The following is a 25,663-nucleotide window of genomic DNA, read 5'->3' as shown; positions in this document are numbered from 1 at the left end:
TGAGTTATCTGAGTTTGACTTGTCGAGATTTGACTGTATTAGGTTGTTGACAAAAGCCTGATGCAGACACGAATTCGATATCATGTTCGTAATATTAAAACTTAACTACTTCATAGTTTAATGTATGGGGAAAAGCCTCTGGTACTTAAAGAAGAAAATATATCAATAAAAGAAAGGGAGAAAAACGATTTTATTCTTCCATTTCGAGAAAAATCCTTGCCTCGGGCCGAATCGCAATTGCCTCTGTCATTTCATTATTTTCTGTCCAGGGGTTTCTGTTGCTTTTCCTTTTTTTATTTTTTTATTTTTTTTATTTTACATAAGTTGCTTTGAAGGCCGTAGCATGTGAGCAATTTTGCCTTTTTTTCACTTCTTAATAAGTTGCCTTCTCCGTGATTTGCGACAAATTATATTTTTTGTCCTGATGAGTTTCTCTTTACATGTTTTATTTTAAGGGAAAAAACTACTTGTTTTTCTATTTCCAACGTCTGCAACCCTCTGAAAAAAAGGCTTCAATGTTGGGGTTGCTTTTGCGACTCAAATGCACACAAAATCCGCAAGAATTTGTTTTTTTTCCCAGTGAATTTCGAAAATCACACGAGGAGATGACTTCTGTCGGCCTTTGCTGTATCATAAAAGACTGACTGATATGAGAGGCGTGCAGTGTAAATGAAATTAAAATATAGCAAACAAAGCTTCATGTATTTGGATTTCTCTACCAGACAGCTTACGAACGTTGTGCAGGATCCAAAAGGTGATGAATCGGGTACGTTTAGGTTTTTGGGGTGGTAAAAAATAATCCGTGAAAAACTGATGACATTAACTCGTGATGAGGTAACATTTACCGATAACGAAGATCATCTGTCTATTAACAAACAAAGCCTTAAAGATATGCATGATGCACATTAATAACGGATGCCTGGTTGAACGGAATATCATGTAGCCATACTGGCTACGGACGCACAAAAAATGGCGTGAACGTTCCTTCCTCAACCTGCGCAATCTGTTGGGCACAACAAAATAATGAATAGGGGTTAAACATACTTATGTCACCAAGTCTCCAAGTCTTAAGCATAGACATTATGTGTTAAGCAAAACACTGGTTACCAGTCGAAATGTTGAAGAAGTTCGGGCCCGGATTATTGTTAACCGTAAGTCGACTAACTTCGCTCGAACGAAGGAAATGGTTGGACTACTCCAGTGAACTGTTTGGAAACGAACAGGCACGGTTTCATGGCTGGTTATCATAAAGCGCAATAAGGACCAAGGTCTAAACAGATTCGTGATGACATTTTAAACATCGGTTGACTGAGAGGCCTTCGCACGTTGCTATAAAAGCGCGCAGGCATAAGTTACGTCACGAATCAACCACTAGTGGACTAATGGTACTCGCCCGAACTTGCTCAATACGGGCGATTCACAATAGTGCGCCTCCAAGAGTTTGCAACGCGTTGGCCAATCACAATGCATTGTAATTGGCCAACGTGTTGCAAACTCTTGGAGGCGTACTATTGTGAATCGCCCGTATTGATTCCGATTTGTTTCAGTTGATTTCTGAAGCAGATACATCTTTATGGGGCTCCGTGAATTGAATACAGGTCTTTCTTGAAACCCTTGATATGCTTGCCAAAAAAAATAGGAATGTTTTAGGGAAAACTTCGGGTGTGGATTATATTTCACAAGCTGAATTATTCTATGCCGAAAATACTGTTTCGCAAAAGTACGTGCGCAACATTAATCACACACCGTACGTTTTGGACAGCAACTTGTGTCTGCTATGAGCAAGTGTTTTATGTGGTTATACAATTTTCCCTTGTTTAAGGGAAAATAAAGGGGTATTTTGTTAAGAATAGCATTTGACTATATACTTTCGAGGTGTAATTTCAGTTAGTTTGTTTTCGTTGTTTAGTTGGGCCCATAAACTGAATAGGCCAAATATAAATTGAGAAACGGACTCAAAATGGACTGAAAACAACTTTATGGAAATGCGGCTTTTTACCTGTTTGGTGAACTGGTCTTGACAGGCCATGCGGATTCGCTCTGCCGTGGCTGGGCTGTCTAGACGGAATGCTCTAGGGATGCCGGCATCGTCTCTGGCTGACTGGATGGCATCCTTGATGGCGAAGAAGATGGAAGATGCCAGGTACAAGGGTGGTTCTCCCACACCCTACAAAATGAATGTAGAAGGGGTGTTAGTAAAAGATGTTAGTGTAGAGAGGCATAGTGTACACGTGTAGCACAGTGGCGGATGTATGGGGGTGGTGTTAGGGCAGTGTCTAAGCCACTTCTTGGGTCGCAAAGAAATAGGAAACTCATGCAGAAAAACACGGCAAATACCTGTTAACACCCCCCCCCCCTTGCAGCTAAAGCACGTACCCCTCTTGCTCCCAACCTGGATCCGCCCCTGTGGCGGGTATGCATATTTATAGGTGGCAAGCAGAATTGTAATCGCCGTCACAAGTCGGTCACCAGTCGATCACGAGCCGATGACGAGTTGATCACGAGTCTATCACGAGTCGATCTCGAGTCGATCACGAGTCGATCACGAGCCGATCACGAGTCATTTACAGGTCGTCCAGTCTCAAGGCAAGTGACAGCTAGCTGTTCGCATGAACCGTGTGACAAAAGGATTCCTTTTTTGTCATTGTACACCACCCATTAATAATTGTGACATGACTTGATTACAACTGTGGCCAGGATATATGGAAGGAAAGTACTGAAAGCTTAATAAGGCGACTGAGTTCCAATATGAGGGGAATTTTACAAAAAAATAAATAAGAGATTGACAGGTTGAGTAGGGGTGGGGGAGTCAGGTGGACGCCGGTGTGGCGGGGATTCGGCAATCTATATGAGCCGCCAATCAAACTAAGGGATGCGAGCGAGACAAGAGGGGGCCCACTCGTGTTTCCCGTGCAAAACTTAAATTTACGGCATTGAGCAAGGTATTGCTTATTAATGCACTCTCATGCCGTTAGGCAACCGTCGGACAACCCAAACATAAGCACATTTTGCATGTTATTTGGCCCGCATTAAACAGTATTATGTCATCAATTTTACACCATTCCTATGGGGGAGTGTGTCCAAGTGATTAGGGTTCGTGACTCATGATCCGAGGGTCAGGGGTTCGAATCCAGCTGCTGGTCATTATGTATGTCCTTGGGCAAGCCACTTCACCCCCACCTGCCTATAAATGGGTACCGGCATTAGCTGGGGAGTAACCTGCGATGGACTGGCATCCCATCCAGGCGGAATACAAATATATTCAGTCGTTTCATGCCACTGAAACCGGAGATAAACGCCGGCATGATGGCCACATTGACAGACTTCGTTTGCTGAGAGTTGGCATCACGTGACCACAACATCCAATTTTGTAAACAAAATGTCACATGGTCTGTAGGTTCTTAAATTACAAGTTCACGTCAGACTATTTACCCCACTTTCTTATAACAGGACCAGACAAGGCTATATAATAAAGCTCGTCCCAGAGCACACATATCCTATTCGATTGATCAGGCTATAGGTGGGCGCGGACATCCGAGCATTTTTTTTTTTTACATTGGCTTAGCTAGCACGCTCCCAGACCTATTTTCTTGAAACTCAATGGTTCTTGAGTCCGGAGTGCTGAAATTCAGCACTCCGGACTCAAGAACCATTGAGTTTCAAGAAAATAGGTCTGGGAGCGTGCTAGCTAAGCCAATGTACCATTCAGCAGCTGAATGGTATCACATAGCAACCGATGAAAACTGGTGTGCAAATGAATAGATGTTTTCATCAGATGACGTCACTCCGCCCCGATCTATTCACTGGAAGCTTCTTCTCATGCATCGGCCTACAACAGCATGATTCAGCCCATTCATATATGCGGGATAATACCATACGATAGCACATGCCCCACTCATAAGTGACAAAGAGTGAGTCAGTCAGCCATATCAGTCGGGGCGGGGGGGGGGGGGGAGTCCGGGAGTCAGTCAGTCAGTCAGTCAGTGAGAGAGTCGCAAAGAGGATATAGACTCGCCCTCTGGACCAGCAAAACTGGTTATAATTCACATCATGATTTAATGATTTCATGATGGAATGATCCAAGAATTCTCCCGAAGCTCGAAAGAGAAAACACTATCAAAACAAATTCTTTCAGGACAACAATTCTTAGTTGAGTCAGATGGTGGTTTTTCACAAACACAACTCAATTAGGTTAGTTTTTTTCAATGCAAGGGATCGATATTCAGAACTGAGTACTAATTGTGGCCAAACACAATTCGTCACTTAATGTTCGTCATTCAAACCAAATAGACACATTTGCGCGCCTAATCGTATGAGCAAGCGTTATTGTGTGTAATTTAAGAGAGCACCAACAGTCCAGTAAGCCAGATAACATTTATTTTAACACCATAACATTACTATGAAACTACTAGCAGAACTGTAAGCAGTTCTGACTTATACTGTAAAAAGAATCAGGTAAAAATTCGAAGTGAGACCACATTATTGACACCAATTTTCCACGAAAATCTATTTTTACTTCACAACATTACATTGTACTATGAAATTATCAAAAAACATAATGGACCTCTAGGCACTGAGATTTAGGCCAAAAAAAAAACATGTTTAGCGTCCTGCCTTTTTGAAAAAAAGGAAGGAGGCGGCCCTTTTTTTCCAAAATGGCCGCCCGACCCATTGTCCAAAACGACCGGCCGGCGCTATATTTTCCGTACGCCTTTTTCTGTACACATGCATATGGGCGTATTTCGAAGTACGTTGAGTTGCAAGTCAGGTTCTCGGACTATATTTTCCCCTCTTGCAAAAAAACAAAATCCTCCAAACCACAAAAAGCATCCAATGGGAATCGAACTCGCACCATCGGATTTGTAATCCAATGTAGTATCCATGACACTACAGCAGTGATTCGATCGACGTGGTAGTTTTAAACATTATACTATTGCATATAAAGAGCCCTCCAGCATAATTCCATCTATACTAACAGCGTGTGGTATGGAAAAAAATTGCGCGACCGGTCGGGCTATTTTTCAAGATGGCCGCCAGCTTTTTCTTAAAATGGCTGCCACTTGAACTCAGGAAATGACATACCAGCTTTATATGGGCTAGATGCAACAGACAAAGAGGCCAAAATGATGTAGGCCTACTGTTTAAAATTTATCATTTTTTCGGTTGTTGTTTTTTTTTCAAAAAAAAAAAAATTAAAAAGGAGGCGGCCTCCAAAAAGGAAGCGGGCGGGGACGCTAAACATGTTTTTTTGTTGGCCTTATTTATACACAATACAGATATTTACATTTGAATTTCCATAAATTTCGACATAACAGCATAATTCATCAGAGTTTATATACATATGAAGAGAATACTCCAGTTGATAATCCATACCCCAATAATTACCTGTAAATAGTCCTATTGAAAACTGTAACTTCCTTACTTCACTAAAAACTATTAAACATTTTTTTGATAATTATCATAGTTTTATACAATTTTGGAAATACGCGATCTTTCCAAACAAGTCTGGATTATCTACAATCCATCGTATTCTCCCTACAATTTACGATATATATATATATGATGAGCTTCATAATTGCCAAGCAACTTAACTACTGGATATACTTTATTTACACGGTTTTCGTTTAATATGGCAATTCATATATGTTTTCCAATTTCCCGTCCTCAAATACGAACAGTTGGTGCGTATAGCAAAATCTGTTCCTTGCTCTTTGGTCAGTGCAAGTGCATGCGTGCGGGGTTCTGAAATTACAGTAAAACACGTTGAGAAACCCACAATTTCTACGATATTTCTAAATTGTGCATTGTGCAAATCAGTGCAGCCTCAGTATTCAAATCATCCTTCTTTCGTACGAGCGTTACCCCCAGAAATTAGACAGTTTTAATCTTACGTTCACCAACATGGCTGCACGCGGGATGCTGTTAACATAACTGCACGTTCTTTTCTCGTACAGTTTGTAAGAAGACGATCTTGTCATGATCTTGTTAACGAACAGCTGAGACTTAGGATATAGTCATTCAAACAGCAGCAAATTAGCTATCTGACTCTCCCTTTCCTACTTAAAACACCTTTACTTTAAGTATTACTCTAAGAAATTTTTTTTTTTTAAATTAATTGAAATTGTTATTATATACAGTGTGCTAAGACCAGGAAACACCTATATTTTATTGACCTAAAATTACATTAATTAATATTTCACTTAAAAATGTGTTTCGTTCGGTTTCTGAAGCGGGTTGCTGATATTGAAATACATGTAATTAGATTTCGAAATAAAAGCAAGAATTTCCTGTAGTTCGTCCTTTCGGCCGTCATCTTTTCGAGTGATGTCTTGAATTGGCAAATCTTCTCTCCGCGGCTGACACGTCGCAGATTGAAGGAGCGGCATCGAGGCTCATCCCGGCACGCCGAGCCACACGCGATGACACCCTTGGTGGTGGAGAACTCCTTGATGACGTGACCGGTCAGTCAATAGGATGTGAGGCGGCCATCAGCGTCGGTCTTCAGGCAGAACATCGACGGGGAAGCCAACTTATTGATGCCAACTGGGTTAGCAGTTGACTCGGTGTCGACATGGTCGACATAAGACTCGGTATCGACTGGGTTGACAGGAGTGCCGGTATCGACTGGGTTGACAGCAGTGTCGGTATTGACTTGGTTGATAGTAGACTCGGTGTCGACTGGGTCGACAGTACACTCGGTATGGAGTGGGTTGACAGTAGACTCGGTATGGACTGGGTCGACAGGAGACTTGGTATCGACTGGGTTGACAGTAGACTCGGTATCGTGGTTGACAGTATACTCGGTGTCGACTGGGTTGACAGTATACTCGGTGTCGACTGGGTTGACAGTAGACTTGGTGTCGGCTGGGTTGACACTAGACCTGGTGTCGGCTGGGTTGACAGTAGACTCGGTATGGAGTGGGTTGACAGTAGACTTGGTATCGACTGGGTTGACAGTAGGCTCGGTTTCGACTGGGTTGACAGTAGACTCGGTATCGACTGGGTTGACAGTAGACTCGGTATCGACTGGGTTGACAGTATACTCGGTGTCGACTGGGTTGACAGTATACTCGGTGTCGACTGGGTTGACAGTAGACTTGGTGTCGGCTGGGTTGACAGTAGACTTGGTATCGACTGGGTTGACAGTAGACCTGGTGTCGGCTGGGTTGACAGTATACTCGGTATGGAGTGGGTTGACAGTAGACTTGGTATCGACTGGGCTGACAGTAGACTCGGTATCGACTGGGTTGACATTAGGCTCGGTATGGAGTGGGTTGACAGTAGACTCGGTATCGACTGGGCTGACAGTAGACTCGGTATCGACTGGGTTGACAGTAGACTCGGTATCGACTGGGTCGACAGCAGACTTATTATCGACTGGGTTGACGGCTGTCACTAACTCGTTGTCGACGAATGGGTTGACAGTTGACTTAGTATCCACAGGGTCGACAGAAGTCTGGGCCGGGAATTTGTCGATAGTTGATACAGTAGCGCCTGCTAGGGCCGAAACTTCACACATGACATAGTTACTGGCAGTGCACACAACGTCGAGCCAGCTTCCTCTTACCATGTTCATACGTACACAGCCTCCGTTTTTCGGCCAACTGTCCGGCCAGTTTGTGTACTCGCAAGTGTTCCATCGGTGTCTACCCACTCACCTGTGCCTGACTGCCACGCTGACCTACGACAGCCCAGCCATACACCGTCAGTAGGGTCAAGCCTTTCCTTGGCCATCGTAAGAATGAATTCTTGCTCGCTTTGTGTGCGAGGAACTGCTAAGCTGGCGCCCAAGTTGATACACTGGTGTGAGGCGGCGTCCCGAGTCATTTGGGTCTCAAGGAGACAGTAACGGGAGTTCTGAAAACTCTTCCACTCCGGACAGACAGCGTTCACACTAACGCCCATCAATACGATCCAATATAATATTACCGTATCCATTTCAACGATGACTTCAAGTGTAGAGACGAAGACTGATAGCTAAGATGCCAGCAAAATTGAAAAGTAACATAACAGAGACAGTGCATGAAGAGCAGAATACCTGTAAAATGCTGATAACTAATATTTTCATGGGCGTTATAAACTCAACTTCACAGCCTTGTGACGATGAACGCTTGTTGTGTGAACAATGTATGCCTTCTACCACTAACGAATTGCACGCAGCAAAAATGTAAAAGATAAGCTGAATCTAACCATTTGATCGGACACGTTACCATGGTGACAAGGTTACAAAAATAATAGTTGGTTGGGCGAAATATCTTCCAGCCAATGTCTAGTTACCCTGCTAATGAGCTACCATGACCATTGGTCTAACCTAGAAGGCCATTCGTGTAATGGAAACGTGCCAATGATTATTGGTTACAATGGACTGAGAAAAGCTGCAACGGTAATTGTTATCTCGAGAGAAAAATGAGGTATAGCAGAGAAAATAGTCATTCGTCAAATGGAGGAAAGCATATATGAAACAAAAAGCAATAAAAAAAACATGATCACTAAATAAGAATTCGAAGAATCATGTATTCAGATGTTGATGACAGATTTACACCGAGACTTTGCTTTTTCCTTGCTGCCTTTTGTACCAAAACCGAGTGAACATTATAAAGAAAAATATTATAAATGGAGCAAATAGGGACTTAATTATAACCAGCACATGCATGTATCAACTCTTCGATGATGATGAGACTATTTGGTCATTGTTTTACCCAAGTAATAACACAAATGAACTGAAACAATAACATAACAGAAAGCAAAATACAATAGTGTGTAGGCACAATAAGCCAAGGCTTGTAGCGGAGTGCATTTAGAAGAGAAAACAAAGACATTAAATAATCAAATAGTTAATTAATTAAGTCTAAGACAATCATAAACAAGAGGACAAAATGATCTGACCAGAAATAAATTAAGAAAAATGACTGGGGAAATAAACCCGTAAAACTGCAAGAGAGGTGGCAACACTGGAGAACAAACCAAAGGAAAACAACCAAACTATGCCACATATTGGGAAAATGAGATACTCTTTGAAAGAGTTCTTAAAAGAGCCCACGGAGGTTTTGGATTTAATTGACTGTTCAATGCTATTTCAAAGACTGGGACCGTAGAAGCGAAGTGTGTTCTTGTACGGAGATGTATAATAAGTGTTGTTTATCTGGTTCTGTCTTGTATTGTTGAGATGATGCCTCCACAGAGTGGAAATAAATGTTTATTGAATTTAATTGAAACTTCGCACACAGACTCCTGACGATGACACTTTAATGGTCAGACTATATCGTCAAGATGTTTGGCATGACAATCCCTTAACTACTACTGTTTGATGTCTACAAGACAGTGAAACAGTGCATGAATCATCTTTAGCATATAAACGAACTCTGTCAGCAATATAGGCGTGGGTCAGCTACTGGTATTTTCAGAAGGGGAGCCTGTACGTCATCCAGAAGTCAAGCAAGGATCGAGGTAAAAGGGAGTCAGAAAGACGATCCGTTAAGAAAGTTTGAAGCGTTATGAGCAGTTCCAGCCCCCCAGCGCCCCCCCCCCCCCCCCCCCACTGAAAAATTCCTGGCTACGCCACTGGTTATAGGTTAAACAAGATGTTAAAGGGGACTGCGTCCTGAAATCCCCGAAGATTGTATGTATTGGATGTTAACTTATCCCATTTCAAAGATCTGGTTTAAAGGAATTAAAAAAAGGAAGGAAACCCACTTTGGACTGGAATTTTAACCCACGTACTTAACTTATTTGAACTTTTGTTTAATGATGTATACTGAAGTATAACTCTTCAAGCCTATACGTAGTGAAAACAATATGGAAATAATCGCAAGTAAGAATGGTGTTATGATGCTAATTTGAATACAGGTCAAAATCATATCACTGTTGTCCACGTATTAGTATAGTGTAGTGTTTTTTTGTGTCATCACCTCAAGCTCCGCAGCTCAGTCAAGAGGGCGGAATAAAGCCGTCTGTGGACAAACAGGTTCGGCACACGAATCTTTAAACAACCATATCTCAGAGACATGTATATTGCATATACATTTGCAATCTATTTTTTGTCACTTACGTTTAAAGATCAATATTTGATTACCGTTAAATTGAATTTTTGAATTATGCTCAACAAGTAGGTGAAAATTGCTGTCACATGTGGGTTTACGTCTTGTTTTACACCAACCCTGTAGAATAAACCATAAAGGCAATGCGATCTCACCTTTGAAGAGCAGACGGCGCGTGGGTTGGGTGCTCTGGTCAGGAGACTGATGTTGAATTCTCCCGGAATGTCACCGAATCCAGGGATCTTGTAGAAGCCAGCTCCTTTGGTCAGCAGATGACCTGTAGGGGTCATCCTGTAATCCTCCATCACGAACAGGCCGTAGCCTTGAATAAAGGCGCCTTCAATCTGTAGATTATGCATATAGTCGGTGGACGAACAAACAATTTAGTAGACGAACATAGGTAAAAAAAAAAAAATCAGATACTTTTTCGTAATCAGGATTAAAAAAAAACCTTACAAATTGATATAAATCTTTGATTTGAAGATTTGTACAGTTGAACTGGCCTAATACTAGAAAGAGGCTTACCGATGACGTCATCAATAATAGAGGGTATGCACAGCCCTTTTGCATATGCGAGATTGACCTCAGTGAGGTCATGTTATGCATCTGATGACATATCACACGCGTAGGGTATATAGGACGTATATACCCAAGAAACGTTGAAAAAACACTCTCACACTATATTTTTTCTTTCAGAACGGTATAGTAGGGACTTCAACAAAGTAGCAACCTATATTGCAACAGTGGTTAATATTTTTTGAGTTTTAAGATTTGATTTAATTTGAAAACATCGAGATATTTAAAATTTGATTTAATTTGACAACATGGAGATGGCATGGTTAAGAAGCTAGACTGTGCAGACTCTACCTGTCCTATGTCGACGGCTGGATTGAGACTATCCCCGGCGTCCATGACAATATCCGTCCGTAGCACCTGGTGATCGCCAGTCAAGCAGTCAACCTCGACCTCAGAGACTGCGACCCCGCACACAAAATACCTGTACGGTTGGCCCTCACTGGTCTCCCAGTTAAAATGCAGGTCTGGGGTTCTAGAATAATTAAGCAAACAAGTGAGATCCTTTATTTCAGTGCTCTCCCCGTGCGCTTCAAGGAATTTGATTTTTCATGTTTCACTTATTACAAAGTTTATCTTTCTATGGAAATATAAGTCAATGCATTATGCACCACAAGCGTCTCTGATGCACACAAAGATCCGCCAGATTTTTTTTGTTGGGCCACCCATAAATTGAAAAATTGAAAACTAATCAATGTATGCCATAACTACACACGGATAAAAGCTTTTTAATTATTTTTGGTGAAGGGCTCAAAAATACGAAGGTTTCAAAAAAATAAATAATTCTACAACTTGGGCTTTGCCCTTCACCGGCGTATAACACTGTGTTACCTCCCGAGTAAACGTTCGAAAAAAATCACTCGGGTGGGACTCGAAGCCACGACCTCTTGCTTTCTAGTGCAGACGTCTTACCACTCGACCATCGAGCCTACGGGATCGGTTAGATGGTTCAAATTTGACGTATACATGTAGCAACGGGTAAAACGTCTGCACTACAGGGTGTTTCATAAAAAAAGGAAACCGAGCTTATTTTGTTGATTTCTCGGGTATGACTAAATAATTAGGAAAATGGTAACCACCATCTGTTACATAACCATGTCTTCTTTTTCTTGACACTACGAACTCCATTTTACCGTCACGGATGACTGAGCACCAAGTGATGTAACTGACATGCCCAAAATGGCCTTGTACCACATGCACCATTAAGACCAATTGACAGCCTCATCAGAGAAAGAGACGTTATCAGGAATGCGTTCACAGCAATGAGAACCAGGGAAGAGATTTGTGTTGAAAGGAATGGGGGGAATGTTGAAGGACAGTTGGGTTAACGGGGACAGTGATAAACGTTGATATGTTTTTGCAATTGAACAAATGACTTTGATTATGTACGTCCTGGATTTTGTTATTTTCAAAATGCTGAAAACTGTCAATTGATCTTATGGTGCATGTGGTACACGGCTATTTCTGGCATGTCAGTTACATCACTTGGTGCTCAGTCATCCGTGACGGTAAAATGGAGTTCGTGGTGTCAAGAAAAAGAAGACATTGTTATGTAACAGATAGTGGTTACCATTTTCCTAAATAATTAGTCATACCCGAGAAATCAACAAAATAAACTCGGTTTCCTTTTTTGTGAAACACCCTGTATAAAGCAGGAGGTCGTGGGTTCGAATCCCACCAGAGTGATTTTTTTCAACTTTTACTCGGGAGGTAACACACTGAGTATACAGTGTTTGTACGTCGGTGAGAGGCAAAAACTAATGTTGATTTACATCACCCTCACGCAATTTCCATCTTATGAATAACTCCACGAAGCTTACTTGTAGAATCCAGTTGAAGACAGACTAACACGGTTAGCATAGGCTGCCATGACCTGTATGTTGAATGCAAGAAAGGTTGTGACGGTAGTAAAGAAGACCTATCAATTTGTTATTGAAAAATTATAATATAGGGTTCCCCGGTACGTTAATTAGGTGTTGGGCCTTGAGCCTATATTGGTTTCGTAAGAATTTACTGTTTTTGTTCTTCTCAGCATATTCCAAGCAAATCCTTCTCCAGAACTGTTTGGAAAACTGGGGGAAACATATATGAACTTCATTGTCAATACATGAATGCCCAATCCACCGCAGATGTGTTTTTTTGCAATAACGTCATCATGACGTCATCACGGGTCACGTGACGTCGCTTGAAAGTTTAATAAATTTAATCTTTGAAATTCCATATAAAATCAACCGTGAGAGACCGGAACCTGAAATTTGCGGGAATCGACATGGTAATACATGATCTTCATTTTATCCTGTGCGCGTAAAATCACGTGACCCTTCCTTCCTGTCGAAACCGGAAGTGCCTAATAATTTAAAAGTGGAAAAAGATATGAACTTGCTTTTAACGATTTAAGTGTCTGCCTAGATTGACCTTTCAAAAAAAAAAAATGGGTGATGCCATGATGTGTTGGAGCACCCTCTAGCGGCAGGTTAAAAAACGTCAAAAACGCATTTTCACTTGATGTCTGTGGCGAAGTTTGCGGTAATGGCTTCAAAATTAATGTACATGATGACCATAATGCAGACAATACATGTGCGCGAAAAAAATTGATTACGTCATCAGACTGGAAGTTACAATAAACAGACCTTTAAACCTTAAAAAATTTCTAGAAAATATACCGTGATAGATATAATCAAGATTTGGCTGTATACAGCACAGTAAAGATAGCTCTTGAGGTTTCTGGTAATGACGTCACAATGACGTGATCAAGTATCATATTACAAGCAATCAAAGATTTCTAGATTTAATCTTTGAAAATCAATATAAAATCAACTGCTGCAGATTTGATTCTGTTCTTTATGGCAATCGATACAATATTGCAGGGTCTTCATTTTTGGTATTAAGTGCAAAATCAAGTGACCCTTCCTTCCGGTCGAAACCGGAAGTGCCTTATTATTTGAAATTGGCAGAAGATGCGAACTTGCTTTCAACGATGTGAGTGTCTGCCTAGGCTGTACTGTACAAACATACAGGTGACGTCATCAAATGTTAGAGCGCCCTCTAGCGGCAGTTTAAAAACGTCGAAAACGCATTATCACTTGATATATGTGGCGAAATTTGCGGTAATCGCTTCAAACCTATCATACATGATAAACTTAATGCAGAAAAGACCTGTGCGCGAAAAAAATGGATGACGTCATCAGACCGGAAGTTATAAAGATATGACCTTTAAACCTTAAGCAATTGCTAAAAAATCAACCGTGAGAGATATAATCAAGATGTGGCTATATATAGCAGAGTAAATATAGCTCTGGTAGTTTCTGGCGATGACGTTACAATTACGTCATCAAGTGTCATATTACAAGCAAATAAATATTTCCATATTTAATCTTTTGAAAATCAATATAAAATCAACTGCTACAGATTTGATTTTGTTTTTCATGGCAATCGATAAAATATTGCAGGGTCTTCATATTTGGTTTAAGTGCAAAATCAGGTGACGTCATCAAATGTTAGAGCGCCCTCTGGTAGCATGTTGAAAAGTCAAACATGGATTTAAACATGCATATTTTGAGTTGATGTGTGTGGCAAAGTTTGCGGTAATCCATGGCCCAACACTGTGGGGTTGTTCCTACAACCTCTAGTTATTCTAATATTCGTTCGTTTCTAATACCTAAATTCGTCCATCAACGTTGATTTAGTACACTTCCGATGTTCAATTTTGTCTTTTGTCACACACTTCCCAATTCAGCTCAAGCCAATTCAAACAATGAGCGCGTATGAGCACACGTTTTCATCCGGGAGTATTCCATTTCGTCTCGTCCATGCCAAACCTTGTTATTCAGAAATCAAATTCATTTAATTGACTTATATAAGATGAATTCGATCTCTGAATGCTGCCATTCGTTAACAGCTTAGACGCATTTGATAATGACGAATACTCTCGACCCGGTGACTAAAGAGGGTGACCAAACCTCAAGATTGAATGCTAAATGACAAAATTGGTTTTGTTAACAACGTGTAAATGTTTTTCGTGGATGAAATTGAATGATAGAGCTGGTGAATTTAAATGAACAGTCATATAAACTAGCCTATCAATAGAATCAAACGTAATTTACACCTGGTTATTAAATTGAAACAGTTTCATTGCCTGAGTAAAAAAAAAAAAAGAATAAGCTTGAAGTTACCCAGCTCTCCCATGTTCCTTTCGGGTCGTCTTGAATAAAAGGCTCCAAGCGATGCAAGATCGTTTCACAGGCGTCCTGTCAACAAATGAAGTTAATACTTTTTTTTTAGCTTGATCTGATCCGTCTCCAACTGGATATTATTAGAGCTCGTAATGTCATTGTGTGCACAGTTGGAAATCAGCCATTGTTCATGTCGAGACCTAAAGTTGTCACACTCTTTGAAAACCTGAATTTCAAAAAGTATAAAAGTATGCACACCCACCTTGACAGCCATGCCATTCAGATCAGAGCCGGTACTGGCAGCGGTGGGCGAGGTGTTCGGTACAGTGGCGGTACTAGTCTCGCTGATGTGAATCTTGTCTGCTGGGATTCGGAGCGTCCTACTCGCCACCTGAATCATCTTGGTGTGCAACCCCTGACCCATCTCGGTACCCCCGTGGCTGATGAGGACCGTGCCGTCCGTGTAGACATGAACCAAAGCACCAGCCTATCAATTTAGACAATTTGAAGTTGTTGGGAGTGTTGTGCTGATCGTCACCGTCTGTGCAGCTAGGCTGCCGAAAATGGTTGCAGGTTTTGTGCCTTTTTTGGGCTGGAATTCGTGATACGTGATATAAAAGATCAATTTTGCTCGCCTACCCTGGTCTTGGGAGTCTTGCTGGTTATCATCACAATTTTACTTTAACATAGCTAGCTTTCCAGAAAGACAGACAGTAACCTGTAAAAAGGCATTTTTCTTGGTATAATGTCATTATTGAACGCGTAACAATTCAGTAGTCTATGTGCAAGCGCGTGAGTATTTTGCTACTTTTCAACCAATGGTTTAAGACGCCGAATGACTTACAAAAATCATATAAATCACAATGGCCCATCATAGGGAAACTTGAGGAAATGTAATTGTTTTATGTACATTTTCATATGTTCTCAGGATGTAACAAAAGAAAAACGATAACACATAAAGACATTTAGTAATCACGAAAAAGATTGTAAGAACGATACCAAATACGAAATCACATCACAGCTACCGAAAGATCGTAAAAAAACCTTCTTTTTAGAGTCTGGTTCTTTCTGACTCAACGGCAATCTCAAAAGGACGAAACGAGCTGGCAGTTAACTTTTTAGTTCTCTGTGCACTTTTCATCGTCGCTAATAAAACACGTATCGTGGCAGGATCGTATGAGGAATGATGACCTCTACAACGGCATGCAGCGAGTGACTCACAAGATCAGACAGCGTCGTCTTAATTTCGCTGGCCACTGCGTCCGCCACCCTGAGCTTGCTGCCGAGGCCACCCAACCATACTGTGGGAGCCCACCCAGGGCACTGCCTCAAGAGGGAGAAGAAGGCTGACCTTTGTGGACCAGCTCAAGATGGACACTGATCTCACATCTGCAGAGGAGCTGCGCACCTGCATGGTAGATCGAGACAGCTGGAGGAAGAGGACTCAGGGACTGGCTCGTGATGTCGTCACTACCCAGGCGACCCCGACATGATGAAAACACATAGTTTTAAAGCCCCTTCCATTTTTACCGAGTGGGTCTGAACATGAATGCAACTTTACCTGATTCAGCATGACGAGTGGAAATGCGATGCCGTATTTGGTAGGCGTGATAGCGATCCCTCGCTTTCTCCAACGGTTTTCGCTGAAAAATGCAATGAAATTATCTATAATATCAACAGCTTCCAGGTGAAACATTCATGGAGAAAAAAATCTACAAGGGGCCAATCGCAAAGCACAGAAATTTGCCTACGACGCGAAATATTTGCTCAACAAAACAGATAAGGTAAGCATCCGAAACTCATATGCAAAGGCAAGTGACATTTGTTTTTAGTACATGTAATTAAACCACAACCTTTTCAAAATTGCCACGGCCAGCAGGGCGTACCCCCTTTTTAAATTTTGTTCTGGATCTGCCCTTGCTCATGTGATGTGTAGGTCTAAACTGTTTGCAAATAGTTTCCCACCCTTTTTGTTTTTTGCTTACAACATAAATTTCCCAAATACATACAGTTTAGATATTTAGTTATGAAAAGAACTTGTCCTGCTTATTATCAACTAGCGCTAAGTAGTTTTAGTTCTGATAAGAACAGGTTTTTAGAAATTAAAGCAGGACTGTTCTTATCAGAACTAAAACTATTTAGCGCTAGTTGCTAATAGGCAGAACTAAATACCAGAATTAAATCAGAACTAAATACCTACTGAGCAATAGTTATTACCACATGGTGTTACCGCAAACCAAAACGATAGTGATATTGCACCATGCAAAGTATAAAATCCTATAACTCCAATTTATCTGCTATTATCAGCAACTATATGAAATCGGGGCTAAGAAGGCGATAACCTATATTGAGACAGAAATGGAAATGATTGCAAGAAACTGACAAAATTGAACTAAAAACAATTGTATGATTCCTTTTCCTATTGATTATACCTGTTAAACTGGTCAACATCTCGTCTTCGTCTCTCGAAATCACTCTTCTTAAGGCATTCGGTCCAGCATCGATCCACGTTACAGTTTTTAAGTTCGGTACCAAAATAGGTCCGATCCCCTTCTTTGTAGAAGTTCAGCTCTCGAATCTAAATTCATTGAGACAAACATGCAGCAAGGTAGGCCTTTACAATCACTAAGAAAAACATTGAAGATATTGCAAGTTGAATAAGACTGTAATGTGTGTGTCGATTCGGATCTTGAGGTGGGTTGAGGGTTGCAACCCCCCCCCCCCCCCCCGTATGGGGCCAAAATAATAAATGAAATGCTAAAGTTCCTAAATGTATTCTCAAATTGCTTAGCATGCAGGAAAATTATACATTTTTTCGGGATGCATACATGCACAAGGACCCCACCCAAGCAAGGCGTGCCTTCGCATTCACACCCCCCCCCCCTCCTGGCCCCGGCCAATTCCTGGAAGCAAGACCCGCCCCTGACTGATACAAGTTAAGGGGAGACATTAAACTAATAACTTGTTTATTTGTTGTATTATTATAAAGGCTGCAAGGGAAAGGCAACGACACTGCTGCAAGAATTCAATTTCAAAAAAAATCTTCGATAACACAACTTTGTTGTTGAAGATAATCGAAGGTGTCTACCAAAGCAGTGATCATAAAACTGCATTATTACAATTAAAGCATATACATGTACTACGGTTAGACCTAATGTCAACACAAACAAGGGTGCTGTGGCTGACATAGTTTGGCAGAACTTAGGGGTTAACCTAGGGGTTGGATTGTTAACCTCAAGGGCGGCTCCAAAACACAATTTTGAAGAGGGCAAAAAAAAAATGTGGTCCCCCGAAAAAGTGGGTCAAAAAAATTACGGCGTGGGGTTCGGGGCCCGCTTAAGGGCCCGGAAAAAACAAATTTTGGATTCTAGATGCTCTGTGGTGCGATCTGAGGCAATTTCTGACCACTTTAAAAATGTTTTTTGAGGAAAAGATGGTGGTGTACTCATTGCCTGCCTTTATTGCGACGTCACATTAAACAAAAATGGTTTCGTTGTTTTTGTTTGGGGGGGGGGCATGGCCCCCTTCCCCCCCCCCCCCCTGAATCCGCCCTTGGTTAACCTAGGGGTTGGATTGTTAACGTTTACGTGCAAATTTCATTTCGTACGATGTTTGCGAAAGGGCGAGTTCACCCGTTTAGTGAAGTAATTCCTTCATTTAGATTTTTTTCAACAAATCGAGTCGTATAAATTCTTTTTCAGAAATTGCTTGCCATTAAAAAGTTTACAATAAGTCAATTACGCCAAAAGATTTGCCTGTAATCCTCAGTTGTTTAACTTGGCAAAATATCTTAATCTGATACTTCAAAAAGTACATCCGAATAAGGGGAACCATGTTTAGTTTTAGAAGCGTGAGGTTAATTCCCAAAAAACATGAATTCGAAGAAAAACCCAAGGAATCAGGTCTTAATTCATATCCGGGACGAGTTCCGGACAAGTTGCGGGTAGAATATCATCCAGTTTGTCCGGAAGAGGCACTGCATTTGTCCCGGACATGTTCCGGAAAAGAAAAACTTTCATTAGAAAAGTACTTGACACAACTTCATTGCGGGAACATTGCGAGGAAGTTGTTCAGAATCCTGCAAATTATACCCAATACAATGTCCGCAACTTGTCCGCAACTCCTCCCGGATATGAATTGAGACGGGCTCTAAATCCAAATATCGGTCGGGAAGTGGTTCGAACCGGGTCACAGAGGTTGAAGGCGAGGGAAATACCACTGCGCCAACATGACTCCCCAGTCACAACATCATCTTACATGTATCGGCGACAGCCCGTACTTTGTGGAGATCTCGTGTAAGATGGATTCAACAAACATCTGGCCCTGTGGGCCTCCGAAGCCACGAAAGGCCGTATTGGAAGCAATGTTGGTCTTACAAAGATGGCCGGTCACCCGTACATTGGGAATGTTGTAGCAGCTATCCATATGGAAAAGTGCTTTCTCCATAACCTTCAAGAAAACAAATCAGCAGTTTACTTGAAAAGCCTAAATCGTTCGGAATCTTCAGTTACACAAAGTATTTAGTCGAAATGAATTCTCGGTAAAGTGTCCAGGCTATATCAACTGACTGTTGCAGTTATTAAGAAACTTGACAGATAGCGATTAGAATGGAATATTCAAATGGCGTGGTAGTATAGCATATAGGCCCCCTACATGTTTAATTAAAAGTCCGAAAATGGTAGGCGAAGGCCTACATCTTCTGTAGCATATTTTTGACATTATCGTGCAAAACGGTAGTAGTCCATTGAGCCCTATTTTGTATTGGCTACTGGCCACATGGGCATTAATATTTAGCCGTGAATTGTCAAAACTTGCATATGAACACCCTCCTTATGTGAGAAAGAGACATCTTCCATGAAGTATTTGGTAACATTCGTTGGTTATTTTGTATTCTCAACAATCCAACGATATGTTTGAGGCGTTGACATTCCATATATTGCGAACCAGTGGAAAAAAGTGCCAACCACAGGTTGTGCGAAGCAAATGCCATATGACGTATTACATTATGAACAAAAGGTGGCACAATGCTTTCGCCATTGAGGAGGTCCTCCTTGTGCGCACAGTGGTAGTTTGCTCGGACCAATACGTACAAAATATTCGAAATCCAGGGAGGAATGGGGACAATGGGGCGATGTTTAAGAGTGCTGTTTTTGGAAGACGGTATTAACTCTTGCGATGGAACGACATAGCTGTATACGAAAATGTTACAAAAATATTTACACTATAAGTAAGATCCAATGTGTTTCCCCCATTGTTATATAAGTCGACCTGGAGCGCCCTCAATCGGCCGGTTTCAGTTAATCCGGCCTTAAAGCGGCCCAGGAAGGGATGTCGTATCCCGGTCATGATCATGTCTTCGTCTCGATCAAGCGTCAATCGCACTGGGCGATTCACTCTGGGGAGGTTGAAAGCAGAGGTTGATCAAATGAATGCGATGTGATGGTTGTACACTATGGCCTCATATTACTCGGGTTACAACTGCTATACACAGATACAATCTGCTATGTCAGGTTCTATACAGTCAGCTTACCCTGGAAAGCTTAAAGGTCGTATACCAGGGCGCCTGCATGCGCCAGTTGGCCTAAGTAAGAGGTTGATTCAATGGAGTCCCAACCAAGTAGTAAGCTTTAGTTTTCCCCCATACAAGTCTGTGATAAGCGCACAGCAGACAGTGCTTTGACAATTACATGTATCAGTGATGAAAAGTAAAACCAACCATTCAAAAATATTTGGTTAACTTGTCGACCTTCCCCCCCCCCAAAAAAACCCCAACAATTATGACATTATTACAATGCATAGGGCCTACATTCACTGTTTTGGCCGGAATTCTTACGGTGCCATAAGTATATCAAATCTGGAGACTGAGGACCAATATCGCCAAATTATAATTACTTTCCTTTTAGTACTACCTTACAAGTCCATGATTTAACTGGGTGATAGGCTACACCTCAAACACTACTACCTAAATTACCCCTCTTTAATATCTCAACTAATAATTAAAATTAATGATAATAAAACAGGCAATTGATTTGAAAGGTGGCGTGAGTTTCTTGACGAGGCCGTGTGGCCTGCTATTATTTCTACCATACCACTCGGTATAGTTACGTCACTACATTTCTGATTGAGATCCAACCCTACTGTTGGAACAGTTGCCGATGACGTAAGCTTTTCCTTGTTAGGCTCACCCCATCCCAAAACTCACCCCGAGCCGTTTCTATAACCATCGGACTTACTTGTTGGCAGCTACAGCGCACACAGCTGCAAGTATTCCAGGTCGCGTGCACTTACCACCGAATGCTCCACCCATTCGCTTGATACGGCAGACCACTCTGTTCCTTGGTATGCCCAAGGCCTCAGCAACCATGCTCTGCCAAATAGAAGAATACCAAAACCAAAAAAAATACACCAACATATACAACGATAATGTTTGCATTATGACACTCGCGTCTTCTTCATTGATTGTATGTTGTATGATGAAGAAACGTCTGAATGTGAAATGCATTCCAACAGATATGAACCCAGTCGATCACAAGTCAATCAGGACAGGAATACTGACACATGAATGCCCCATAGTCGAGAGCCATTGGAATATTTCCTCATTTGACAGGATTAAGTTTGATAATGCCGACTGGTAATATGACTTACGATGAATGCGATTCCTTGGTTACAACTCTGTCGGCACTCTAAAAAGTCCAGGGTCAGATTTGGCCCGGAATCCGGTCCTATGGGGCCTGCCACTTTTCCGGGTCAAAAGGACACTTCTGCGGATCAAAACGACAATTTTCCGGGTCGAAATGACCCGCACAATATCGTGTCATTTTGACCCGGAAAAGTGTCATTTCGACCCGGAAATGTGTCATTTAGACCCTGATAAGTGTTAGGCCAACAGGACCTGGATTCCGGGTAAAATCAGACGAGGAACTTTTTAGAGTGAACGTTCCTTACATTATATGAACATGCTTGATTTTAAATTTCGGCATATGTCGTTGACGTCTCTGTACCAACAGCTTGCAAAGGAAAAAAAACACTTTCTTTTCTTTCAACCTTCTTGTTTCACAAGTTGTAAGACAATTCACTGCGCGCCTTTTTATTGCCTATCTTTGCTTTAGCTTGATAAGCAATAGCGTATTACTAGTTCCAGCTGTGCAATAGCGTATTACCGACCTGTGGGAGCGTTGGCCATTGTGTAGAACTAAAGACTTCGATTTCTCCCCCTTCTCTTGGAATGACTAGAGTTGAGCATGTCTCCAAGTAGAAGTGCTCCTGGCCACCGATCTTCATCTCCCCTTCTAAGACGCGTTTCGATGTCCCCAGCGCTTCATCCACGTTGCCCTTCTTGACGCTGAGGTTAGATGCATGGAAGAAGGAGTTCTGATCGATGGCATCCTACCAGAAAAAAATGTAACAGTGGAGCTATGTGAAACTCGGTGAGGTCTCACTCACAATAGGGCCTAAAGTTATTACAGGTAGAGTGCAAGTATCAGAGGACCACATTACGAACAGAAAGAACGTTCTTTATGCCAATTGATTAGTGGGTTACGATAATAATAACAGGTTCTTATATAGCGCTTTTAACTAAGATCAAAGCGCTTTACATTATTATTACCCCTAATCATTGGGCCAATTAAACATTCCATATACCATCTCAGCTCCCTGGGGAGTATACAGCTCGATGCAGCCTGTTAGGCGCAAGGAAGCTAATTCAATCACAATAACCATCACCGCCCTCATAGGTGCCCATTTACTCCTGGGTGGAGAGAAGCAATGAGTGACAAAGTGCCTTGCTCAAGGGCACACGCACCATGACCCCCACCAGGACTCGAACCCACGACCTGCAGCTTTACCCACAGACCACGAATCAGTGCCCTTAACCACGAGGCCACAGCACTCCACAATAGAAAGTAAAATATAAGGAATTCATGGGATTCCATCGACTGCAGTTAGACCTACGTTCCTTTTCATGTATCCCTGATAAACACATCAGTTAATGTTATTACAGTGTCATAGGGCAATTAAAAAAACGAAACTCCAATCTGCAAATTTGCAATTTTTCATGCAAAAAGAAGGTGAAAATAAGACAGGTTTATACTGTTAGACATCGTGCTGTTTGTGTTTACTTCAGAACAAGAAAACTGAGAACCTTTTTCTCTAATGTGCGCACGTGTTGTTAAAATACCGTAGTTTATTTTTTAATCTACCGAACTGACATATTCTTATCTACAGCCTTAAACTTTTAAGGGCTGTTTTCCACATCATACCATTATAACACCCGACTTTCGACATTATACAGTTTTGAAAATAGTAATGCAATTCTAGAATCAAATATGATAATCAGATAACAAAATCTGATAATTGTAACAGAAGAAAGGCAACCATCTATCCCGATAAGGGAATAGTTTTGATTATTTTGGAAGTCATTTTTACACACAAAAACACACGCATTCTTGTTCCGTAATTATGGGGACTAAGGGAGAGTTTTTCTTGGTACTATGAGGACCGAAAACGCTGTGGGAACAGCAGAAAGTCCCACAACTCGGTCCTAATTTGCCTAACAATAAATATCTGCCCCATAACGCGATGACGGCCCGCCCACTTCATTTGTTTGACGTCCTATATGTGAATGACCCAACTAAAAACACTTTCCTAGCTTACTCCACGTGCCTATACCTACCTGTATGGTAATGATAGCAGGTAGGTCCTCGTACTCAACTTGTACCAGTCGAGCGGCTCGCTGTGCGATGGCCTGAGTATCAGCCACAACCACGGCAATAACTTGCCCGACACAGGTCACCTACATCACAATCAGGAATGATCATAACGAATGAAAATGGTTTATTCAAACGCCAACAGTGTACAAGTCAAACATGTTGGCACTTATTCATGTGCCAACATGTTTGCATATGGGCAATTCCACGGTTACTCACGTTACATTTTTGATGTACTTTTGAGTTTCCTTGGGCTGGAATTACCTTACTGAAAAGGTTTAATAACTGTTATCCCCATGGTAGATAGAGTAGACCTAGACCTACCTAAGCACCAAAGATTACATCCAGAAAAATCATCCAGAAAAGTGTTATATATGATAAACGAGACACACACAATCGGTTACTCATGTTACGAAAATGTAACGTGAGTAACCGATTTTGTGCGTCTTGTTTATCATATCACATTTTTCTGCATGTCTGCATGTGTAGTTTATTTCCAAGTAGGCATTTCTTGATTCTTTGTACCTGTATACAATCAAATACATATGTTTTCACATTTTATGATTATACATTTATACATGGCCAGAAGATTAAACGTTTTTGTTTTTCTGTCGGGGGGGGGGGGTCAAACCCATTTGTGGAGACGCCATTTCATTTTCACCCTAATGTTTAGATCAAGAAAAGAAAAAAACATCCTCCCCGTGTGGTCAATTGCCAGTTCAAAAGTTACACCTTTGGTCGCTTTGATGTTTTTTTAGGCACCTATCGTTTTCAGAATATTGATGAATACGGTTACTTAAGTTTAATCTCCCCAGCTATAGTATGCCATTAGATTTTTCCTGTGAGAATCACCATGTTTGATTCAATATGTCACGTTTCAATAGTCTATATACCTAGTTTGCTTTTGTTATGTGATTCATTTGTTTGTTTGTTGGTTGGTTGGGGTGTTTGCTTCTTTGTTTCCTGAAGTTGTACCTCCCCGTCAGCGAATAACAGATCATCCTTCACCGGAGTGGCTCCCACTGCGTTGCTCCCAGGAACATCCTTCATGTCCACGAACGAATGGACGCCTGTCAGGGCCACAGCCGCAGTCGAATCGACAGAGCTATAATAAATGGAACGTTTGGTTTCATTTCGACAATTAACAGCAAAAGTCACCAAATATTAATGGGGATTCGGGCATTTCAACGAAAACGTAAATGTAGGAATTCAGTTACTTAAACTACTCATAGCGCCACAATCAGTTAAGCTCCCTATATATGGCGTCACGAAGGCAAATTCATGACAAAATCACCCCGTTGAAACTGTTTTATCATGACCCTAAAACTAAAACAAAAATGAGAGTGATTCACGTAATTTTAAATGTACACTTGTTCGAGTCGAACATTAAACAGTTGGGGGTTCGGAAGAGCAATGATATTCCATAGATCTCACGATAAAGAATATATACTTTTAAAAAATACATGAAGATACAAAAAGTAGTCCAGTTATTATTGTCATCACACCATGGGCGGAAATCCGGGGGGATGGGGGATATACCCCCCCCCCCCCATTTTTGGGCAGGGGGATGGTGTATACAATCATCCCCCAGAATTTTCATCACCCTTTATTAAATAGCGCCCTCAATCTGCAAATAGTCCCCCCCCCCCCGCTTTTCAAATATTTTGCAGGCGCAAATGTTTTCAGGGTCACTTTTTTGAGGGGGGGAATTGTGATCATCCCCCCCCCCCCCCACTTTGTGACACAGTTCTCTGCAAATGCATCAAAGTGGTACACCGCCAAAGTCATTGAAAATGATTTGATATCTATTGTTTTATGTAAATGTGCTTTTGGGCACGAGCTTATTCATAAACAAAGTAGGTGAAATGACTGCAGTATAACAATTACAGGTTACTTTTTATAGTCAACATTTCAAAAAAAATCGAACATTTTCAAAAGTGTTTTGGAGAGTCTTGTGAACCCAGGCCGTCTGTGGCCATTAGTTGTAACTAAAATTGAAATTAATAAGACTAGTTTGTTTTGCAAAGTTTTCAGGGGACCAATGTAGAAAAAAAACAGGAGAAACTTACATGATCTTGGCATGGGCCTTCTTGCTCAAGACCACACCCAGGTAAAATTCACCTGTATGGAGTTATAATGAAAAAATACAAGACTTCCTTTCATAATGTTGATGTTC

General features: G+C 41.4%; 1 protein-coding gene across 1 annotated transcript in view; it reads right to left on the bottom strand.

Moving 5' to 3' along the window:
* Positions 1 to 656: 656 nt before the first annotated feature.
* LOC119741440 (xanthine dehydrogenase/oxidase-like) overlaps positions 657 to 25,663 on the bottom strand; it is a 45,080-nt gene continuing 20,073 nt past the window's right edge. Inside the window, exons 17-32 of the mRNA XM_038217189.1 lie at positions 25,557 to 25,608; positions 24,463 to 24,592; positions 23,454 to 23,573; positions 21,947 to 22,168; positions 21,016 to 21,149; positions 20,003 to 20,177; positions 19,040 to 19,231; positions 17,215 to 17,360; positions 16,344 to 16,425; positions 15,045 to 15,269; positions 14,783 to 14,857; positions 12,431 to 12,483; positions 10,905 to 11,085; positions 10,193 to 10,381; positions 2,000 to 2,167; positions 657 to 1,003 (exon numbers count right to left, since the gene is read on the bottom strand). Coding sequence (XP_038073117.1) covers positions 953 to 1,003; positions 2,000 to 2,167; positions 10,193 to 10,381; positions 10,905 to 11,085; positions 12,431 to 12,483; positions 14,783 to 14,857; positions 15,045 to 15,269; positions 16,344 to 16,425; positions 17,215 to 17,360; positions 19,040 to 19,231; positions 20,003 to 20,177; positions 21,016 to 21,149; positions 21,947 to 22,168; positions 23,454 to 23,573; positions 24,463 to 24,592; positions 25,557 to 25,608 — 2,195 coding nt within the window. The 3' untranslated portion in view covers positions 657 to 952. The remainder of the gene's footprint in view (positions 1,004 to 1,999; positions 2,168 to 10,192; positions 10,382 to 10,904; positions 11,086 to 12,430; positions 12,484 to 14,782; positions 14,858 to 15,044; positions 15,270 to 16,343; positions 16,426 to 17,214; positions 17,361 to 19,039; positions 19,232 to 20,002; positions 20,178 to 21,015; positions 21,150 to 21,946; positions 22,169 to 23,453; positions 23,574 to 24,462; positions 24,593 to 25,556; positions 25,609 to 25,663) is intronic.

This window comes from Patiria miniata, unplaced genomic scaffold, assembly GCF_015706575.1.
Source record: "Patiria miniata isolate m_02_andy unplaced genomic scaffold, ASM1570657v1 HiC_scaffold_5, whole genome shotgun sequence".
Classification (NCBI taxonomy): Eukaryota; Metazoa; Echinodermata; class Asteroidea; order Valvatida; family Asterinidae; genus Patiria; species Patiria miniata.
Note: the sequence above shows the minus strand (reverse complement) of the source record. Positions and strands in the feature narration are given on the sequence as shown.